Below are 23,539 nucleotides of genomic sequence, written 5' to 3' on the forward strand. Positions count from 1 at the left end.
TGAGGCTACCTGCGCGACCAACCGTGTGGGGAAACAACACCGAAAACAGCAACAGCTTTTCCACAATGTTGCTCCACAAAAGTGTCGAACTTCGCTTCCGGTAAGTTACAGTTCAAAATAACTTTAAAGTATTTGGAAATGTTTGATGTTTCTGCGTGTTTTTAAAATGTTAGACAGAAGAGAACAGGTGATGCTCTCCGTCTCCATCACCTGTTGGGGCGTGTTTCCCTCAGGCGGCGCAGCTAGCTTAATGCTATGTTATGCTACATTTATATTTATGTTTACTTTGTGTGTGTGTGTGTGTGTGTGTGTGTGTGTGTGTGTGTGTGTTGTGTGTGTTGTGTGTGTTGTGTGTGTTGTGTGTGTGTGTGTTGTGTGTGTGTGTGTGTGTGTGTTGTGTGTGTGTGTGTGTGTGTGTGTGTGTGTCTGTGTCTCTGCGTCTGTGTGTGTCTCTGCGTCTGTGTGTGTGTGTATGTTTCTGTGTGTGTATATCTGTGTCTCTGTGTGTGTGTGTGTGTGTCTCTCTGTCTGTCTGTGTGTCTGTGTGTGTGTTTCTCTCTCTCTGTGTGTGTGTGTCTGTGTGTGTGTTTCTCTCTCTCTCTCTCTGTGTGTGTGTGTGTCTGTGTGTGTGTTTCTCTCTCTCTCTGTGTGTGTGTCCAGGTTGTGACCGATGTGATGGACAGTGCCAGACGTCCTGCTGAGCCCTGGAGAAGCTGTAAGCTGATGATTGACCCTGCTCTAACCAACGGGCTCTACAAAGTGTACCGTTACGATGGACAGCACTTCAACTTACCGGTGAGCATCTTTCACTATCACCTGGTTATTAAGGGCCCCCACTGGCCCCCGCTATGACTCCACATGCCCTCGACAACAACACCCGGGGAAAACACATGCACTAATGTTCAATACGGCTTAGATGAAATACTGTTTATACCTATACTGAAACTTAATATAGTAGCACACAGAAATCTAAATCAATGCTTGAATATCCAACGGATCAGTTTTAGATTAGATTAGATACAGATTTATTGTCATTGTGCAGAGTACAAAGACAACGAAATGCAGTTTGCGTCCAACAAGATGTGCAAAAAGAGCAGAAAAGTGCAACGTGATATTCAAAATATAGACAGGACAAGACATATAGAGCCGTGTAGACAGTAGTGTAAAGTTGGTGTACAGAAGGTGGTTCAGAGTGATATAAGTTAAATATAAATATGTGCAGTGTATTAGCAGTTACCTTATAAGAGCAGAATACATATGACTATGTAATATGAACAATGTATGAACAACATGTACAGATATGTGCAATGTAGCAGCAGTGACATTATAATAGTAGTAAGAATAATATAGATATATGCAGTGTATTAGCAGAATATATAATAAGAAAAGCAGAATACATATGGATATTCAGTATGAACCATATAGACAGATATGTGCAGCGTGGTAACATTATAAGAGTAGTGACAATAGTTGACTGCAACAGTAAAATAAAGCAGATAAACGTACAAACAGCATCACAGAAGAAACTAAACTTCAAACCATAGACATGTTTAAAATGCAACATAATATTCAGTAACAAATATAAGCCAATCTTTCCACTAAGGCAGATGTTGATACCGAGTGTACCGTTAGGATTGACAGCACTGGGAGCATCTTTCACTATCGGTTGTTATGTCGACATATGTCCCCTGAAAAAGCATCAAAAAACTCAGAAAAGGCGACAGAAACGTTGAGGAAAAGCGACATAAATACAGAAAACGGCAAAAAAAATCAATCATTGTTTCCAAATGTTAGCTTCAATGTTGTGCGATTTAGTGCAAATATGAACTGATATCAACACCTTAAAACAGAGTTTCCATGTTTCACCAAGTGAAATTTAAGACTTCTAAAGACCTTTTTAGGACCTTTTTATGAATGAATTTTAAGACCTTTATTACAACATCAACTATAGCTGGGCAATATATTGATATTATATCAATATTGTGATATGAGACTAGATATAGTCTTAGATTTTGGATATCATAATATTGTGATATGACGTAAGTATCTTTTCCTGGTTGTAAAGGCTACATTACAGTAAAGTGATGTACTTTTCTGAACTTACTAGACTGTAACTGTTCTATTATTCACCTTTACCCACTTTGTCATTATATCCACATCACTGATGATTATTTATCTAAAATCTCATTGTGTAAATATTTTGTGAAAGCACCAGTAGTCAACACTATAATATCGTTGCGGTATCGATATCGAGGTATTTGGTCAAAAGTATCGTGCTATTTGATTTTCTCCATATCGCTCAGCCCTAAATTTATTTATTTATTATTATATTTATTTATTTAGTATCGCTAAACCTGCACTTCCCGTTATGTCGACATATTCCCCGTTATAATCCACTCTGTTACCAGTTTATTAGGTCTGTTGATGTGTATTGTTGTTATGTAGACATATTTCCCCGTTATAATCCACTCTGTTACCAGTTTATTAGGTCTGTTGATGTGTATTGTTGTTATGTAGACATATTCCCCGTTATAATCCACTCTGTTACCAGTTTATTAGGTCTGTTGATGTGTGTTGTTGTTATGTAGACATATTCCCCGTTATAATCCACTCTGTTACCAGTTTATTAGGTCTGTTGATGTGTATTGTTGTTATGTAGACATATTCCCCGTTATAATCCACTCTGTTACCAGTTTATTAGGTCTGTTGATGTGTATTGTTGTTATGTCGACATATTCCCCCTTTATAATCCACTCTGTTACCAGTTTATTGGGTCTGTTGATGTGTATTGTTGTTATGTAGACATATTCCCCGTTATAATCCACTCTGTTACCAGTTTATTGGGTCTGTTGATGTGTATTGTTGTTATGTCGACATATTCCCCGTTATAATCCACTCTGTTACCAGTTTATTAGGTCTGTTGATGTGTATTGTTGTTATGTCGACATATTCCCCGTTATAATCCACTCTGTTACCAGTTTATTGGGTCTGTTGATGTGTGTTGCTGCTGGTCAACAGGTGGAGGACTTAGGTCTGGTCCCTGTGGAGGCGGTCAGAGATCCTCGCGTCTGCAGACTGTGGAGCCAAAGCAACAACGTGGAGCTCCTGCTTTCTAGGTTCAAGGTAAATATTAGAGTCACCTTAACCCATGACACGAACACCTTTTTGATGCTTTTTCTGACATTTATATCCCTTTCTTCGACACTTTTGATGCTTTTTTCTATGTTTTTGTCGGGTTTTTTTTTAAAGGTTTTTGTTGCTTTTGTTACCCAACCACCAAACACCACTAACACCAAGTTATTACCACTATGGTTTACACTTATTTTTGGAATTCATGGACAATAATCCTCATTTGTAGGAAATTATACCTAATTTTTGAGTTAAAAAAGCAGAAAGGATGAAATATTTAGACTATTATTAGAGGAACGTATGTTGATGGATAATCAGACTTCAAAGACTCAAAGTTTAGTCAGAATACAGTTTTAAAACCATTTACATTTTTTTTAAATGCTAAAACTTGAATAAAACATCCAAAATTCAATAAAAGTAGTGATCATGAATTGTACGTGCGAAGAGCATTCACATTTTTGGGTACTTTTTATTTAAAAACAGCATATTTCTTATTTATTTAAAGTTTTTAATGTCTTTCAACCAAATTGCCCAAAAATAACATGGATGTATGTTGTATAGAACCCATACAACATTTAAAAAAAATAATGATTATTTACATACAATTTTGTGTGTTTTATTCAGTGTATCTGTGTGTGTGTGTGTGTGTGTGTGTGTGTGTGTGTGTGTGTGTGTGTGTGTGTCTGAGAGATCACCTCTCTTTTGGAATGGCCATGTCGCCAAGGTTGACCAGCAGACGCTACGACTCTCACTAACAGCCGTCACACACACACACACACACACACACACACACACACACACACCACACACACACACACACACACACACACACACACACACAGACACATGCGCACACACATACACACACACACACACACACACACACACACACACACACACACACACACACCCACACACACACACACACACACACAAAACATACACACACACACACACACACCTCGGTCAGACAATAAATACCAGCAACAGAATGATCCATCATGAGGTTTAAGATGAGAGCTGTGATCTGAAGGCTGGTTGTCAGTCACAGTTCTAGTCGTTGTTGTTGTTGTTTGTGTCCCTCCAGGTTGATGAATGGTACGTCGGCCCCGTCCCTCCCAAAGAAGTGACCTTTTCCCGGCTGAATGACAACGTGAACGAGGCGTTCCTCACTAACATGTGCAATATCTACGGGAACGCTGAGGAGGTGGAAATATTTTACAACCCGAAGAACAAGAAGCACTTAGGGATCGCAAAGGTGGTCTTCGACACGGTGAGAGCTGCGAGAGACGCCGTGCAGCACCTCCATCAGACCTCAGTGATGGGAAATGTTATCCACGTGGAAATAGATCCTAAAGGTAACACGGATTCTGGGAATACCACACTATACATCATGCACATGTACAACAATCTTGGAAAATGGTAATAGTAATAAGCTAGAACGCTGTAACCAGCAGCCGTGAACCGGGCTGTAATGTAACCCTACAGGACTAATGTTCAGCATCAGTTATCATCACTAAAAGTTCTGTTGTTGCCGCTGACAGGCTCAGATTATTATTCTAAGTGTGTGACAACATTATGAGATGGATCCCTACAGAGATAGACCTTTTAGTTAAAGAGTAAGATCCTTTTAGTTTAACATCACCAAACTACACCAGACTCCATGTAAATAATCAGGACTTTTAACGTGTATAGAGCCAGCATATTTCCACCAGACTCCATGTAAATAATAAGGACTTTTAGCGTGTATAGAGCCAGCATATTTCCACCAGACTCCATGTAAATAATCAGGACTTTTAGCGTGTATAGAGCCAGCATATCTCCACATGTAAATGGGTGAATTAAGAGAGGTGATTGTTGGAACAGTGGAAAGATGAACCAAGATGGCTTTTGATAGTTTAATTTAGTTTCTGTCCACTTTGAATGAAGTGTGTTTCTCGATGATAAAAGTCCTGATTATTTACATGGAGTCTGGTGGAGTTTGGTGATGGTGATTTCGGGGCTGTTTCATGTTAAACTCTGTAGGGATCCATCCCATAATGTTGTCAGACACAATCTGAGTCTGTCAGCGGCAACAACTGAACTTTTAGTGGACTCTAACTGCTGCTGAACATTAGTCCTGTAGGGTTACGTTACTGCTTGGTTCTTGTTTAATACTGGACCAGTTTCAGAGATTGTTGTTCCCATCAGTCACTCAGACACACAGACATGGGAACATACTGTAGGGTCCAGGTTGGAAAGTACCGAAGTTACCTTTTAACGTTGTTGTTGTTGAATGTTGCCTTCCTCAGGTGAAAACAGGGCGCGGCATCTGCAGCTGCTCTCCCGAGGCTTTTACACTCCGTGCATGCTGCCGGTGGGCAGCAGCGAGCCAACGCTCCAGAGCTTAATCGACAGTCTGCTGGTAAACATTTTAGAAGCACATCTATTATATACCGTTGCCAGGTTCATTATTGTATTCTGTGTTTCTACTAGAACATGTTTACATGCTTTAATGTTTGAAAAACACTTTATTTTTCTCTTACTGTGTGTCTGAATATACCTGTATTCAGGGCTTGACATTAGCACTCACCGTAGATTTCAAACACTCTCACTAGCCACTTTGGCGGGTGGCATGCCCTTATATTCCAACACTGGTGGCTGGAGTACTGGGCCACTGTGCCTCCGCGCGACCGCTGCACAACACGATCTAAGCCCACGGCATGAAGCGCCTGGCGCAGGTGTGTTTAGGGCGTGTCCAAATCCACTTTTGCTAGTTTCACGGCGGTAAAAAGTGTCCGTGCACCGGGCGCCTGGTTCTAAAGGGTTGTCCTTAGTGTCTTCATTAATCAGAGGTGTGTTTTGGGCGTAACATGTAATCAACCAATCAGACATCATCTCCCATTCCCTTTAAAAGCCAGGCGCGTTTGGACCTTGGAGCATTGCTGTTATGATGGAGGATTTGCACCGTAATATTTGTATTTGTAATCTTCTGCATGTGTGTGTGTGTGTGTGCTGCTACTGTGCGTCCCTGTGTGTGTAACAAGCATAGTGTGTGCCTGCTGTGCACGAGCCTAGGAACATTTTACTAATGCTCTGTTAAAATAACAATGAAATGCTGCGTTATTGACTTTAGACCAGGTTTTTGTTGGTCAATGGCGCGATCACTTCCCGCTGCCTCAAGATAGCAATACTCCCAGAATGCACCTGAACACACCTCCCTGTAAGACCAGCACGCCCAGAATGCACCTGAACACACCTCCCTGTAAGACCAGCACGCCCAGAATGCACCTGAACACACCTCCCTGTAAGACCAGCACGCCCAGAATGCACCTGAACACACCTCCCTGTAAGACCAGTACCCCCATGGGCCACAGATGGGTGCAGGTGCATTTGTTATTTAAACAACGTGGGAGCTGGACGGGAAACTGACAACTGAGTCAGTCTTAAATTAGCAGACACTTGCGTCTGGCTTTGCGCTGCGCCGGGTGAAAGATAGGGGCCTAACAGTAAAGCTATCCATTTATTAAAGCTATCTTACTAAAAGATATTTTTTTAACGTTATAGATACAATAGTCTTCTTTAAGGATAATGATTCTCATGTTGTTTTCTCTACCAGGGCAGCGCAGCCAATCAGCGGCAGCCGAGCAGCTTAAGCCCCACCCTGTCTCTGGACACCGCCTACTCCAGTATTTGGCAGGACACGCCGGGCAGCTTCGGGCTCACCCCTCGCTCTCAGGGAACTCCCTGCTTCTCCCAGGACTCGTGTTACTCCAGTCTGCAGGCGACTCCCGTCCTGCAGGGGGAGCCCTCCGTCTCCGTCCTCAGTGTCCACAACCCCTTGAGACGTAAACTCGTGGCGAGGTTTCCCAGCAGACGATCTGCCGAGGACCCTGACGTTTTTTTAAAGCATTACAACAACGCAACCAGCAGACAGCAGCTCACTCTGTGCAGTCACAACACACAATCCTCCACTCACAACAACACAGACCTCGCCTCCCCTGCTCAGGAGTCCACGGACGGGTTTGGGGTCACCGGTACGTCTCCAGACTCTTTCAGCATCCTGAGATTTAACTTCACAGCCGCCCAGCAGACGGCCGCTTCCTCGCTGCCGCGGCAACACGAACGCGTTACAGACGGTTCTTCCGAGAGTTTGGACTCCCGTATTGAGAGTTTGCTGACAAACAGCCAGACTGAACCGTCGCACTTGGACAGGAGGACTTTAACGTTTCTTGATCAGAATCAGGACAGTCCGACCTCGCCGCTCTCAGACGGCTCGCTTGTTTGCACTTCCTGCGACATCACAACCGGCTGCCATTGCCACGACGATGTGGAGGACGTTGATGCGTTGTCGCTGGAGGATGAAACTGCTCAAGCTGTTTTTTTTCTGACGAGAAACTCCCCCCAGTCTCCGTCTGATTTCACTCAGAAGATTCACGGAGACACGGTAAGTCCTCCAACGGGCAGGGCTTAGTTGCTAGTTTTCATCTTTGTTTAGAACATTTTTGACACTTATTTAGATGTATTTGATAGATAGATAGATAGATAGATAGATAGATAGATAGATAGATAGATAGATAGATAGATAGATAGATACTTTATTCATCCAGAGGGAAATTTTAGGCATCCAGTAGCTTAGACAACCATAACACACCAAACACATATATCTCACATGCATAAAAATCACTCACAGAAATGTAAAGAGTTAACAATTAGTGCAGTGACCATGTGACCATGTGATGTAATGACCATGATGAGGTGCTATGGTAGACTGTGTGCAAAAGAGAACCGTGCAGGGATTGAACAGTGCAATAGCTTATTACGAAGTATTAACTGTCTATGACTATGAAAAGACAATAATGTTAACATAATAGAATTGCTTGACAAACAAGAAAAGAATAATATAATTTAAGAACAATATGTAACAGGGAATAAGTTATAAGATGTAGATGTTATGGCCACAATCCAGATTGTGTAGGACTTGTGACATTTTCCAACGTTATTGGCACATTTTTCTATGTTATTGCCGTAGTTCCTGTTGTTCTCAGGGTAATTCCTCAACATCTCTACATGCGCCCTAACTTTCCCAACCTGGCGTGTTACTTTAGGGACATTGTTGAACCCTGGTTATTTTTGGCTTGTTTTTCAAAGAATTCGTCCCCTTTTTTTGCAGACCCAGAATTCGGAAGAATTTAGGAATTATCTAAGAATTAAGATCGGACACAATAGCAGAAAACTCACCGCTGAAAACTGACAAAAACTAATTCCACAGATTCAGGTTTTTATGTCGATCTACAAATGAGTCATTCAGATTTGAATGTGTTTTTGTTCAGGAGCATCATGCAGCGAATGAAGACGGGGAGCCCAGACGGTGCCAGATCTCCCCGGTTCCTCCGGCTCCGTCCGCTCACCTCCCCCCTTCCATCGCTCCTCCAAACTTTAAATCTGTCATCTCCCATCCACCCGTCCCCCCTTTCCCGTTCCCCGTCCCTCCCTTTCCTCGGTCTGTTCCACCGGTTCCACCTCGCTTGCCGAATGGCACCATCCCCATCCCTCCGCCAGGCTGGATCCCACCACCGGGCCTGATCCCTCCTCCAGGCCGTCCTATCCCTCCTCCAGGCCATCCTATCCCTCCTCCAGGCCGTCCTATCCCTCCTCCAGGCCATCCTATCCCTCCTCCAGGCCGTCCTATCCCTCCTCCAGGCCGTCCCATCCCTCCTCCAGGCCGTCCCATCCCTCCTCCAGGCCATCCCATCCCTACTGCAGGCCGTCCCATCACTCCTCCAGGCCGTCCTATCCCTCCTCCAGGCCGGATCCCTCCTCCAGGCCATCATATGCCTCCTCCAGGCAATCCCATCCCTCCTCCAGGCCATCCCATCCCTCCTCCAGGCCGTCCTATCCCTCCTCCAGGCCGGATCCCTCCTCCAGGCCATCCCATCCCTCCTCCAGGCCGTCCTATCCCTCCTCCAGGCCGGATCCCTCCTCCAGGCCATCCCATCCCTCCTCCAGGCCGTCCTATCCCTCCTCCAGGCCGGATCCCTCCTCCAGGCCGTCACATCCCTCCTCCCATCCCTCCTCCCTTCATTCCTCCCCCTCCAGCTTTCCTCGGACCCCCTCCATCTTTCCCTGTGCACGCTGCGTACCCGTTACCGCCACGGCCCGCAGGCCCATTGGATAAACCTCCCCCGTTCCCTCGACCGCCCTTTCTCGCTCCGCCGTTCCCCAGGTTTAACCCCTTAGTCCCTCCGCCAGACTATCCCACCGCGCCGATAAAGAACCCTCACGAAGTCACGGTGGAAAAGGTTTTAGAAGTTATTGCAGATGAACTGAAGTCGATCATTAAGAAGGACATAACACGCAGAGTGATTGAAGGTGGCGCGTTCAACGCGTTTGAGGACTGGTGGGACCGTCAAGAGAAGACAACAAAGGTAAGTTATCTACCTCACACACACACACACACACACACACACACACACACACACACACACACACACACACACACACACACACACACACACACACAAACACAAACAGTCTGACCGAAAACCCCACCCCACTACCTTAACTAACATATTTTCTGTGGGAAGCCCTGTTACTACATATACATTCTATGATCTCTACATCTACATCATATGCAACATTATTATATTAACATGATCTGACCCGAGAGTTTACAGTTTACAGTGTGGACTCTGAAGTCCAGCCGACAGTAGCTTCCCTCCTGAATCCTGCAGGTTGTTGTTACTCAGGTCCAGCTCTCTCAGACTAGAGGACTGGGAGCTGAGAACTGAGGACAGAGCTTCACAGCTTCTCTCTGACAGGTTACAGCCACTCAGCCTGAAGAGACGGTAATAAAGAAAAGTTGAAAAGTTGAAAAGACAGCAAAGCATTTAAGTTATGATTTTTTGGAGGCTTTGACCACTGGCAGCAGCCTCAGAAGAGCCTCGTCTGAAGCAGAGTATTTCTTCAGGTCCAACATGTTCAGATCTTTTTCTGATGACAATAAGATGAAGACCAGAGCTGAAGAATAATGTGTTTGTTGTTGTTGTTGTTTTTCTTCATAAGATCCAAGTTTCTCCGGTGAAGAGCGGAGCAGCGAGCGTTCTTCTGAATCCACTCGGTCACATCGGCGGCCACAAGAGCCAAAAGCCTCCACTGCCGTCCTTCAGGGTAAACTGTGACGCACAACGGCTTTTATTTACACACACACACACACACACACACACACACACACACACACACACACACACACACACACACACACACACACACACACAGACACATAGACACAGACACAATCAGAAACACACACACACACACACACACACACAGACACACAGACACACAGAGACACACTCACTCTACCCCACGCATCCACACACGCACACACACACGCAGACACAAACACACAAGCAGACACACGCAGACACACACACACACACACACACACACACACACACAGATACAGACACACACAGACACAGACACAGTCAGACACACACAGACACACACACACACAGACAGACCAACAGAGACACACACACACACACACACACACACACAACTTGCTCACACTCGCTCTACCCACCCCCACACACACACACACACACACACCTTGCTCTCACACTTGCTCTACCCCCACACACACACACACACACACACAGACACACAGAGACACACAGAGACACACTTACTCTACCCCACGCATCCACACACGCACACGCACGCACACACACACACACACACACACACACACACACACACACACACACACACACACACACACACACACACACACACACACACACCCTCTGAGTGATGATTCTGAAACATAAAAGGACTTGTTGTTCTTCAGGTAAAGAGGAGAAGAGACGATGACGTCGTTAGGTCAGAAGAGACAGAAACTGTAACGTGTTCTACTCACCAAAGCTCAGGTAACTAACTCTCTTCTATAAATATTAAAGGACACCTGTTATGCTTTCATGTATTTTCTCTCATAGCTATAATAAAGGGGGGGGGGGCGGTTTCAACCCTCCCAATTGTCGTCTTTTTTTGGGCAATTTTTTGGGCATTTTTGTCTCCCTTTTCAACGTTTTTTTCCAAGTCTTTGACGCTTTTTCCAACATTTGTCACCTTTTGATGTTTTTGTCTCTACCCCCCCAATGTGGTTCTATATAACAATAACAATAATATATTTTATTCATATGGTACTCAAAGACACTTTATAGAGTTTTTAAAAAGAAATCCACATACCAAAACTAGCTGTTGGTCTTCTCCAGGCAGGATAGAAACACTCCTACATGTAGAAACACGCTAACGCCAGGGAAAGATCTAACTTTAAACGTGCTCTTTTTAGGCTACAATATTTTTTGTCACATACAGCAAACATCTCCTCACTATCTGCTAGCTGCCTGTCCCCTGAACACACTGTAAAAAAATGTGGTCTCTGTAGACAGCTCAGGCTACCCAAACGGCAACAAAAACAAACTGCACCAACCTGCACCACCAAACATAACAAACAGTGTTCCAGCCAATAACCGACAAGAAGGAGTTGGTTGAGTCATGAATACGCATTGTGGAAGTAGCCTACGTGCTAACGCTGCTGCAGTGATGGCTCAACCAGCTCCTACTGTTCCTTCGGTTAACACTGTTTGTTATGGTTACAGAGACTGAATTTTTTTACACCGACGCCTATTTTTCACGCGACACACCAGCGTGTTAGAAGCGTCTCCAGACAACATGGAATAGGAAATGTTGTCATGTCATTTTGACATTTTGACATACATTTAATAAATGAAATGTTGATGTTTGAAAGTCTCTCGAGGTTTTGATATAAATGCAGATATATAAATGTGATTTAAAAGAAGGAAATATTCTGGAGCCTATTTTGCCGTCTATACTGCCGACGTTGTCTTTGCTGTAATCAGATCGGTATATATTTATGTTTATGTTTATGGCAAACATCCATGTGTCCAGACAAGGCTAGCAGCAGCGCTGCGTCAGACACCTTTCTGGTGGGGAAAGACATAGAAAACGCCACATTGCCGCCACGCAACTGACACGCAACAGAAACGCAACACTCATGCCACGCAGCCAGTGTGCAGGAGACCTAATATTTGGTTTAGAAACCTTCATCAGCGATTTGTGACTGTATAAAGTCTCACTTTCTGATAACCTCCAAACAAAATACAAGTGTGAATGTTAACACAGTATATGATAGGTAGGGTTGGGCATCGTTTGGATTTTAACGATTCTGATTCCAATTCCGATTCTTCCTTTCGATTCCAGTTCTTATCGATTCTCGATTCTGATTCTTTGAGTGGTGGAGTTGAAACGGGTCACATGCTCATATCACAAATAAGAGGAAAGTTTTATTTTGATTCAAAGGTGGTTTGCAGTTTTACAGCTTTTTCAACATAAAATAAAGCCACACTAGAGCACCGCTTACTGTGCTCCAAGGCTGCAACACAACAAGCACCTGGCCGCTACGGAAACCCAAACTTGCGCATGTTAAATTTGGAAGTGATGATTGGATTTGAAACCAAATCCTCCAAACGATTCCAAAACGATTCCAATACAGAAACAATACAGAAATTCCGATGGAATCGTAATTTTTTAATCGATTCCGATTAGGAATCGGTTCTCGATGCCCAACCCTAATGATAGGTCTCCTTTAACTCATGTCTCTGATCCAGACTGTGGTCGTCTGTGTGTCTCTCTGAGCGTAGATGTGAAACAGGGCGAGGACGAAGCCAGACTTTGTTCTGAGAGAACCAAACGCAGACACGCACGCCCGCACGCACTCGACAGCGACGACGACGATGATTATGATGATGATGATGATGATGGAGAGAAGGAAGAAGAAGAAGAAGAGAACACGCTTCAGGATGAAGAAACATCAGAAGAAGTGGAGGCGACTGGCCCGGCTGCTGCGGATCCTCAAAGTCTGGTAAATAATGACGTAGAAAGTTAGAAAGACTACAGAGTTCCTAAAGTGGCAACGCTTAAAGTCCGAGATCTGGAACGATCGGCAATGACTAAACAACATTTAATAAACTCACTTTCAACTTTCATGCAACATTTATTGGGGTTGAGTTCTCTCCTGCTCATCTTATGGACTGATTTAGGTGTGTGTGTGTGTGTGTCTCTGTATGTATGTATGTGTGTGTCTCTGTGTGTGTGGCTGTCTGTCTGTGTGTGTGTGTGTGTGTGTGGTACATAGAACAGTACCTTTTTTTTTTTTACGTTATTGTCGCTTTTTCGTCATTTTATTCCAACTTTTTTATCACCTTTTTTAGAATTTTTTTAGGTTATTGTTGCCTTTTTTTTGTTTTTTTTTAACGTTGTTTTTGTCACCTTTTAAAATTTTCTTCTCTTTTTTCAGCAATTTGTTTCGAGTTTTTTGTCTCTTTTCTCAACACATGCAGACGTGTCCTGAGATAGTTGGAGATCTCAACTCCCCCAATGTTGAACCCAAAGTCAGGCCCTTGCAGTATATTTATCTCTATAACTCGTGCTGTGATTAGTGTGATAGAGACGAAGGTGATGGCGCTGATCATCTGGAGGAAGAAAAACCCGCCGAGGACGAAGACGCTGTCCCAAGCAGCGACGGAGAGCGGGGCTCAGATGCCGGTACGTTAACCGGCATGAACAATCCCATACGCCTACACTGTAAACTAGAGCCCGACTGATATTATCGGCCGATATTAGGCATTTTCTACTCAACTATCGGGACCGGCATTTATAATGGCCAATAAATGAATATTTAATGAACAAAAACCCTTCAACCAGGTTCTGAGTGTTGGCGTTGCTTAGTTTGTCCACCAGAGGGTGCTCTACGACCTCCCTCGGGTTTAACCCTTTAAGTTTCATATAGAGCTGCACTGATTACAACTTTCTAGGCCGATTCCGATTTTATTTGAGTTAGGCCAGCCGATACCGATTTTAGCCAATTCCGAGTTTATTAAAGGTTGTCTTTACTGTAACTCGAGTAACAAGTGGCCAACACAAACAATTTAAAAAACTCACCAAAAACAGACAAATCAGTAACTACCTTAATGATATTTGGAACCTATTCCCAGGGCTGTAGTACTCCAGCCTGCTCTCATGAACCATACGTATGAAACATTAAGCCCTGTAATTCATATCATTTAGATGGTTTTTTTCGCTGAATTCATTGCATTAATATTAGAGATGCACCGATTAAAACTTCCTAGGCCGATTCCGATTTTCGAGTTAGGCCAGCCGATACCTATTTTAGCTGATTCCGATCACATTTTTTCTAACCACTTTACAGCACACACACATATTTATTCTCTATCTTTTCTTTAATAGAAAATGTGTTGAACAGATAATGGATCACTATAAAATAGAACTATATAAATGATTCCTGGTGTGGGACATTCACACACATCTAAAGAGCAACGTTAGAACCATTTCCTTCTTTTCACATCTAATATCACAATAAAGAAATGGGATTCTGGTTTTTGGTGTGGTCCCTCCACGCCCTACTGTCTCTTTGCAGGTGTTGCATATTGTAAACTTGTTATCTTGTGACCACACGCTGAAGAATGTCCAAACACACACACACACACACACACACACACACACACACACACACACACACACACACACACACACGCTGAAGAATGTCCAAACACACACACACACACACACACACACACACACACACACACACACACACACACACACACACACACACACACACACACACACACACACACGCGTCGAAGAATGTCCAAACACACACACACACACACACACACACACACACACACACACACACACACACACACACACACACACACACACACACACGCTGAAGAATGTCCAAACAGCTGACATGTTGCAGGTTAACTCATGAGGTTCCCTACATGTGCGATAATAGCGCCAGAACACGCTTCACACCGCGAGCGGGTACATGCCACAGGGCGGAGAAGTTGAGAGAAAGGAGAAAGAGAGCGTGCTGTGGCGTGCGTGCCGTGGCGTCCGTGTGTGCGTGGCGTCCTTGAGAGCTGTAACTCATATAACTTCTGTTGTTAGGTAATTGTAGCGTTGACCGGCATGAAATCGCCATATGTCAGACTGACCTGCCGGACGGTCGTGGCCGAGCACGGGAAAACCGGCCAATTCTGATCACCGGCCGCTCTATCGGTGCATCTCTAGTTTCATATCCTAAGAATACAATTCAATACATGAATACAAATATACACATATAATACACATTATGTTTTGTTACACGTTTCGGCCGATATATCGGAATATCGTATTTTTAAATCGCCAAATATTTGTATCGATATCGGCCTTAAAAATCCTTCATCGGTCGCGCTCTAGTATTCTATGAGTCAGTAAACTTCTGCTTCTTGTGTCAACAGCAGAGAGTTCTCCAGAGAGCAGCTGCTCGGAGGAGAGCCAGTTCTCCTCCGAGCAGCTGGAGAGTTTCGAAGACTCGTCGTCCTGCGACATCAGTCCCGAAGAGGAGGAGGAGGAGGAGGAGGAAGAGGAGGAAGAGGCCGCCCGCGAGGACGCCGAGTGTATCGTCATCTCGTCAGACGAAGAGCCAATGGAGACGGAGATGTCGGCCCCGCTGACCCCCGGCGCTCTGCTGGAACCGGAAGAGATCCACAACACTTCCTGTTTCCTGGAGGAGAACCAGAACTCTTCCTGTTTCCTGGAGGATAACCAGAACTCTTCCTGTTTCCTGGAGGAGAACAGGAACACTTCCTGTTTCCTGGAGGAAAACCAGAACTCTTCCTGTTTCCTGGAGGAGAACAGGAACACTTCCTGTTTCCTGGAGGACAACCAGAACTCTTCCTGTTTCCTGGAGGACATGATGGAGCTGCAAACCAGCGAGCGCCAGGACCACCGCCCGCCTCCGTCGCCTGCAGGACTCCCAGGTTAGATGGACCAGAGTCATTACTAGACCTGTACTAGACATGGACCAGTTATTACTAGACCTGCACTAGACATGGACCAGTTCTTACTAGACCTGCACTAGACATGAACCAGTTATTACTAGACCTGTACTAGACATGGACCAGTTATTACTAGACCTGTACTAGACATGGACCAGTTATTACTAGACCTGTACTAGACATGGACCAGTTATTACTAGACCTGTACTAGACATGGACCAGTTATTACTAGACCTGCACTAGACATGGACCAGTTATTACTAGACCTGTACTAGACATGGACCAGTTATTACTAGACCTGCACTAGACATGGACCAGTTATTACTAGACCTGCACTAGACATGGACCAGTTATTACTAGACCTGCACTAGACATGGACCAGTTATTACTAGACCTGCACTAGACATGGACCAGTTCTTACTAGACCTGCACTAGACATGGACCAGTTATTACTAGACCTGTACTAGACATGGACCAGAGTCACTGCTAGACCTGTACTAGACATGGACCAGTTATTACTAGACCTGCACTAGACATGGACCAGTTATTACTAGACCTGCACTAGACATGGACCAGTTATTACTAGACCTGCACTAGACATGGACCAGTTATTACTAGACCTGCACTAGACATGGACCAGTTATTACTAGACCTGCACTAGACATGGACCAGTTATTACTAGACCTGTACTAGACATGGACCAGTTATTACTAGACCTGCACTAGACATGGACCAGTTATTACTAGACCTGTACTAGACATGGACCAGTTATTACTTGACCTATACTAGACATGGACCAGTTATTACTAGATGCACTAGACATGGACCAGTTATTACTAGATGCACTAGACATGGACCAGTTATTACTAGACCTGCACTAGACCTGGACCAGTTATTACTAGACCTGCACTAGACATGGACCAGTTTTTATATTTTTATATATAACTAATGATATATATTATATAAATAAATATTATAAACATGACATTTATAAAAAAAAGAATTAAAAAAAAATAAAAAAAAAAGTTTTTAAAGTTTTTAAAAAAAAATAAAAAAAACTAACCTGCTTTTATATAATAACTGATTTTAAAAACACTAAACTGGACTTTATAAAAGCAAACCTCCTTTTATCTCTAAAAGGACAGAGTTATGCCCCCCCCCCCCCCCAAAAAAATAAAAAAAAAAAAAAAAAAAAAAATTACACAAAAAAAACAAATAAAAAAAACCCCAAAAAAAAATAAATAAACCACAAAAAAAAAAATAATAAAACCCTCACCGACTAAGAAAGGAAAATAAAAAAAACCAAAAGCAAAAATAAAAAAACAAAAAAAGAAAAAAAAAAAAAAACACCAACCTGGAACAATAAAAAAAAAAAACCCAGGACCTGACAAATAAAAAAAAACACAAAACCGAGAAAAAAAAAAAAAAACACACAACCCCAACAAATAAAAAACCTCCCAATGGACAATATGGAATCCTGTTGTTGTTTCTCTGCACAGCGGCCGAGCCACACCTGGACGTGGAGATGGAAAGCCCTGATTGGGCGGAGGAGTCTCCCTGCAGGCCGGTGACTCCGACCGGCTCCCTGCCGGACAGCGACCCAGACCTCCGGCTCAGAAGCTCGTCTCCGGCAGCGGAGGAGGTGGAGCGGCCGCCGACGCCGGGGAAAGGGATCGTGGTCGGACCGGACAGCGAAGACTCTGCCGACGATGACGTTGTGTCTCTCTCCTCGGCAGACAGCGAGCTCGTTCTCGCTCCCTCTGACCCCCCGGGCTCGTTCCCTTCGTACCAGGAAATGCCCCAAACTCCCGGCAGAGAGGAGAGGCTTGGATGGACTCGGTGCTGCTCGCCACCGGTGATTAACCCGTACGTCACGGCCCCGAAGACTCCCGGGAGAGACATCATCATACCCAGAAGATCCTTATTCCACACGAGGAAGACACAAAGGTACACACACACACACACACACACACACACACACACACACACACACACACACACACACACACACACACACACACAGGTTTGTTAACCCTCAAAACAGCCCTTAAAACTTGTGGGGTCCAGAATTTTGGGCCCCACAAGGCTGTGCAGACCCCACAAGTATACTGTATTCCCTGGTTATTGGACCCCACGAATATAGTAAAACAAGCCCACACACACACACACACACACACACACACATGGACACACAAACCTCCCCAGGAACAGAAATCACACTTTACTGTCTGAATTGTTTTGCTTTACATTACTTTTGAGTCACTTTCACAAAATTAACCACAGAAGTATGACTTGGCAGGTAACGTCTGAATATCAACACGGGAGTCCCTTCTTTATCCATTTCAAGTATCATCATTTATTTATTCATTCATTATATTTATTTATATTTATCTAAATCTCCGTGTTTTCATCTGTTTTTATTCCTGTTCGTCTTTTACAGCTTGTTGATTGTTTGAGATAAATAAAACATAAAAAAACAAATCCTCTCAACTAACGTTTCTTTTTGTTTTCTCTGTGTTTTCTCCGTCTTTTCTCCGTCTTTTCTCCATCTTTTCTCTGTGTTTTCTCCGTGTTTTCTCCATGCAGCCTCTCGGAGTCTTCCTCCGACTCCTCCGACGGGAACGCTGCCTGGATGAGTTCCTGCGTGAGAGCGAAGCCGCTGCGGGGGCTGGAGAACATGCCGGGGCGTCTGGGCGAGACGGAGAAATCCTTACGGAGGAGAAAACACTGGAGGAGGCGAAGGAGGAGGCTCCGTCATCGGAGGAGGATCGCCCGTTCCCTGTCCTCGCAGCGTGAGCCTGGGCCGTGGCGTTCCCGCGGCCAGGAGACCAGGATCCTACACAGCGTGTGGACGGACGGCCTGGACGAAGAAGACGCGCGGCTGCTGCGGTGCACGTACGAGCGGCTGCAGGAGGTCGACAGCAGCCTCGGCTGGATCAGCGACACGCGTTGGGTTCCTCACCCTCATATCCTTTAACAGATTACACCAGATCAACACAAGCTGGTTTGAGTTTGGTTGGATTTGCGCAATGCTAAAGGTTCTATATTATTATTATTAAAAATACTGTAAGAAAAGTTGAAATAATCATCAAAAACGTCACAATTTTTTCTTCTTCCTGAAAGCGTAAAAAAATGTCAAAAAAAGCACGAAGATTTGTTGAAAAAGCAAAAAAACTTCAAAATTAAAGGCCGTTAAAAAAAGCTTAAAAATGTCGAGAAAACAAAGGATACAAAATATTAAAATAATCATCAAAAACTTCAAAATTAAAGGCCGTTAAAAAAAGCTTAAAAATGTCGAGAAAACAAAGGATACAAAATATTAAAATAATCATCCAAAACTTCTGGACAAAAAAGTTCTTAAAAGGCATCAAAAACAGTTGAAAAAAAATGCAAAGATTTATTGAAAAAGTGACAAAAACTTCAAAATAAAAGGCCGTTTAAAAAAAGCTTTGAAAATGTCGGAAAAAAAGGTAAATAAATGCCATTTGTGTAACTTTTTTCAAGGTTTTTGTCTGTTTTGTCTTGTTTTTGTCTGTGGAACGTCCTGACACGGTAACCTTATTGTCTGTGAATCACGTTGTGTTGTTCGGATCCTGAGCTGCGTCTCACTGACTAAAGTCGTTGCGGAGAAGAGTTCGGAACACGATCACCGGACCGGCTCGGCTCGCAGCGAAGGTTTCTACAGAATCAGCCGGAGAGAGAAGATGAAATATCTCAACGACACGACGCCGGCGGCTGAGCTTCCCTCGACCAGCTCTCAGGTACCCACCCAGGAATGTAACTAAGTACATTTACTTGTACTTGTAAGTACACATGTTTGGGTACTTGTACTCAGAGCCGGCCCGAACCGGTTCGTCGGTACCCGAGACAAGATTTCAGCTGTTTATGACGCTTTTACAAAGTTTATATTTTTTCCCCGATATTTTTTTGTTGCTTTCTCAGCATTTTGACATTGTTTGTGAATCATAGTTTCTTTTCCTTATTATCCTAATTTATTTATTCTGTGTTGTTTTCTTTCAGTCTTTGTAATTTGTGTCAATGTCGTTGTAGAAGAGGGCCGTCTCTCTCACACACACACACACACACACACACACACACACACACACACACACACACACACACACACACACACACAAAGACACAGACACGCAGACACACACACAAACACACACACACAAACACACAGACACGCAGACACACATACACACAGAGACACACATATACACAAAGACACACACACACCTCTGCCGTCTCTCACTTTTTTCCGATGTTTTTGTCACTTTTTTCGACTTTTTGGTCACTTTTGTCCCCCTTATGTTTGTCACAAATTTTCGATGTTATTGTTGATGATTTGTTTTTGCACTTTTTTTGACATTTTTTGTTGTTTTTTCCAATGTTCTTTGACCATTTTTTTTTCAAATGCTATAAAAGTAAATAACACACCCAAATTCAATGAAAGTAGTGAACTGATCATTTGTTTAACTGGTGAAGAGTAATGTTCATATGGAACCATCCACGTTATGTTTTTTGACAATTTGGTTGAAAGAAACCCCAAATTTCTGACATACAAATTAGACCCGAGGACACCAGGAGGGTTAAAGCCGTCTTGTGTTTCAGCAGGGAACGAGTTCGCTGCGTGCTGGATCGGACTTCCGCTCGGAGCAGCGCCGCCTGCTGGCGTCCTTCAGCTGCGACAGCGACCTGCTCAAGTTCAACCAGCTCAAGGTGACCAACACAGTCTTATGATATTCTCTGTAACTACGGCGACTGCTGGCCGCTCACACGATGTAAGTTTAGCGTTCTTTACAGTTTAAATTTAGCGGAGAAAAGGTGACTGTGAGCTGGGTACAGAGCACTGTGAGGGGAGGGCTCTTTAGAGGCAGTCAGAGTTGAGTTTAGCCAAGAAAAGTGAGCTTCCAGGACATGAACACCTGTTTCCTGGGTGAAATTCTTGTGTTTTCTCCTTAACTAAAAAGCAACAAAAACATTGAAAAAAAAGCGACAAAAAAGCATTAAATGTTGAAATAAACATCGAGAAACTATGACATAACTGCTGCTGGAACAAACGACTTCTGGGGGAGTTTTTCAGGGGTTTAAATGGTGATTAAGTGATTAAATCATGCCCGTATGTGCAGCTGTTGCAGCCTGTGTTCACAACGTGTTTCTTTACGTCTTGGTGTTTCTCAGTTCCGGAAGAAGAGGATCCGTTTCAGCCGGAGTCATATTCACGAGTGGGGCCTGTTCGCCATGGAGCCGATCGCAGCAGACGAGATGGTGATCGAGTACGTGGGACAAATCATCAGACAGGTGAGACACATTCAAACGAAGGGCTGTCCCCGATATCAGGAAGCTTAAAGGGAAATATTCAATATTCAAATCAACACTGATCTTCATTTTTAACACAATAATTGTCAGGGTTTGTGCAATAGCTTGGACCCAAAATGCAGTAGGTTGACACGTGGAGGCAGTGTGAAGGTTTGGGACCCGTTGGGGCCCGTTGGGACCTGTTGGGTGTTGTGGTACTTTCCAGAGCGACAGAAACAACCGACTCTGGCGTGTGTTTTGTTTGTGTTCAGGTGGTGGCTGACATGAGGGAGCAGCGGTACGAGGAGCAGGGCATCGGGAGCAGCTATCTGTTCCGGGTGGACCAGGAAACCATCATCGACGCTACCAAATGGGGGAACCTGTCGCGCTTCATCAACCACAGCTGCAGCGTGAGTAACAGCTGCTCCGGCTGGGATTAAAGGGACTCTGGATGAGATAGAAGCTGCAGGAATAGTTCTTCATACTACATAGTGGGTTGGGATTCAATTTCCTTCACTATATAGTTCACTATAAAATACCCACAATGCACAGCTAATCTGAGCGTACATACGATGTACCCTACATTTTACTCCTGTGTACCACAGCGCAACGCGGTTGTGTTTTCCCGGAGGATAAATATATATATTTATGTGTGTATATATGTATATTATATAAATTAGACAAATTTTTTGATGTTTTTTTCCACATTTGTTTCAATATTTTTGTTGCTTTTTCAACACATGCAAACGTGATATTTAGAGATCTCAACCCTCCCAAAGTTACGCACGCTGCGTTTAGTTTCCCCGGGCCATCGGGAAACCTTTATTGTTGAACCCTGGTACATCATGTCTTTTAAATGTCTTTATTTAAACACAATCCCCGTTGTGTCTTCTGCAGCCTAACTGTTATGCAAAGATCATCAGTGTGGAGTCTCAGAAGAAGATCGTGATTTACTCCCGGCAGCCGATCAGCATCAACGAAGAGGTCACGTACGACTACAAGTTCCCCATAGAGGAGACCAAGATCCCCTGTTTGTGTGGAGCGGAGAGCTGCCGCGGCTCCCTCAACTAAACTCTGACAGAATGTCTGATTATTAATGGCTCTTCACACAGGGAGTGACAGTCCGCCTGCGTAGTCGCGTGGATCCGCGGACTCTACTGCACTCCTCATGTGAACAGACAAGCGGGCAACGCTCCGCCTGTAAACGCCAGGCGATCGGTGTGTGGTAACCATCGAGTAGGGATGAAACTCACTCTGTGTGAGTTCTCACTTGGACCAACAAGCCACTATTTTGGCTGAAATCTTTTCCACATGTTTTGCAAGAATATGACTTCTCACTAGGGATGCACCGAATCCAGATTTTCAGGGTTCGGCCGAATACCGAATCCCCTGGTTGAGATTGTGCTGACTCCTCCTCCCATCCTCAGTCCATGAACCCAGTAAACACATGAATGAAGTAAACAGGGACTGTCCTTCCTTTGCCGTACCTGAAGTTGCTGCATTCTGGCTGCTGTCTGGAGACTCCTTCGTGCACAACTCGTATTCTTTCGGATGTTTCATACCAAATGTTGTAACAGCGGCCATGTTGTGTATAGTTTAGGGTCCTCGCCACCACCAGACCAATCAGCATTGAACAGATTGAACATGTAGCTGGACTTGAATGGCCTTCTTTTGACTGAAAGTTCTGCCAAGAGGAAGAGGTCAGAGGAATCATGACCATAAAACATTTGATTTCGGCGCTAAACAAAATTTTGAAAAGGGCAAAAAAGAGAAACAAGGCTGTGTACAGAAACTATCAGAGACTTCAACGGTAGAAACGTTGTGGATTTGGTAAACATTTCCATGGTAACAGCAAACCAATCAGTCGAACGTCACTGTTAACGCTAAGGATTGTGGGTAGTGTAGTCTTTCCACGTGTTCTGTATTTATTTCAGATCAACAACAGTCAGATTTACGGTAGCTTGTGAGAGGCGGCGAGCCAAAACGGCCGCTCCTCATTTGCATAAAGTTGGCTGGATTCAACGTTATGCAAATGAGGAGCGGGCGACTAGACGGTCCACTTCTCCCCGCGAGGCTCCCAGAATGCATTGCACGACTGCTTCGTTGCTAGAGATAATGGGAAGCGTTGAAATGACGCTGACAGTGGACACGTACCGTAAGAAAGAATCGGGACAGAGAAGCGTGTTACCTGC

The 23,539-nt window shown here is 44.1% G+C and overlaps 1 protein-coding gene across 3 annotated transcripts; it reads left to right on the top strand.

Annotated features, from left to right (window-relative positions):
- Positions 1-22,768, top strand: LOC120560192 (histone-lysine N-methyltransferase SETD1B-like). 3 transcript variants are annotated; one of them, XM_039802435.1, is made up of 19 exons: positions 1-100; positions 661-795; positions 3,019-3,123; positions 4,217-4,487; positions 5,421-5,533; positions 6,728-7,555; positions 8,442-9,536; positions 10,174-10,278; positions 10,964-11,042; positions 12,837-13,057; positions 13,635-13,740; positions 15,504-16,025; positions 17,543-17,990; positions 18,630-19,009; positions 19,653-19,804; positions 20,661-20,768; positions 21,231-21,350; positions 21,620-21,757; positions 22,245-22,768. In XM_039802435.1, the coding sequence occupies exons 2-19, from the start codon at positions 676-678 to the stop codon at positions 22,416-22,418; spliced, it is 5,085 nt and encodes a 1,694-aa protein (XP_039658369.1). In that variant the 5' UTR covers positions 1-100; positions 661-675; the 3' UTR covers positions 22,419-22,768. The 3 variants fall into 3 exon arrangements, with proteins under 3 accessions (XP_039658369.1, XP_039658370.1, XP_039658371.1); XM_039802436.1 differs by having other exon boundaries at positions 20,664-20,768; XM_039802437.1 differs by having other exon boundaries at positions 15,507-16,025.
- Positions 22,769-23,539: the final 771 nt, after the last annotated feature.

The sequence above is a fragment of the Perca fluviatilis genome, chromosome 6 (genome assembly GCF_010015445.1).
Source record: "Perca fluviatilis chromosome 6, GENO_Pfluv_1.0, whole genome shotgun sequence".
Classification (NCBI taxonomy): Eukaryota; Metazoa; Chordata; class Actinopteri; order Perciformes; family Percidae; genus Perca; species Perca fluviatilis.

What these genes read in the sequence shown, in the direction of transcription:
- LOC120560192 (XM_039802435.1), top strand. Translation starts at nt 676, where the DNA reads ATGGACAGTGCCAGACGTCCTGCTGAGCCCTGGAGAAGCTGTAAGCTG. An exon ending in GCTTAATCGACAGTCTGCTG is followed by an intron (nt 5,534 to 6,727) that starts GTAAACATTTTA and finishes TTTCTCTACCAG; the next exon opens with GGCAGCGCAGCCAATCAGCG. An exon ending in TCATCAACCACAGCTGCAGC is followed by an intron (nt 21,758 to 22,244) that starts GTGAGTAACAGC and finishes TGTCTTCTGCAG; the next exon opens with CCTAACTGTTATGCAAAGAT.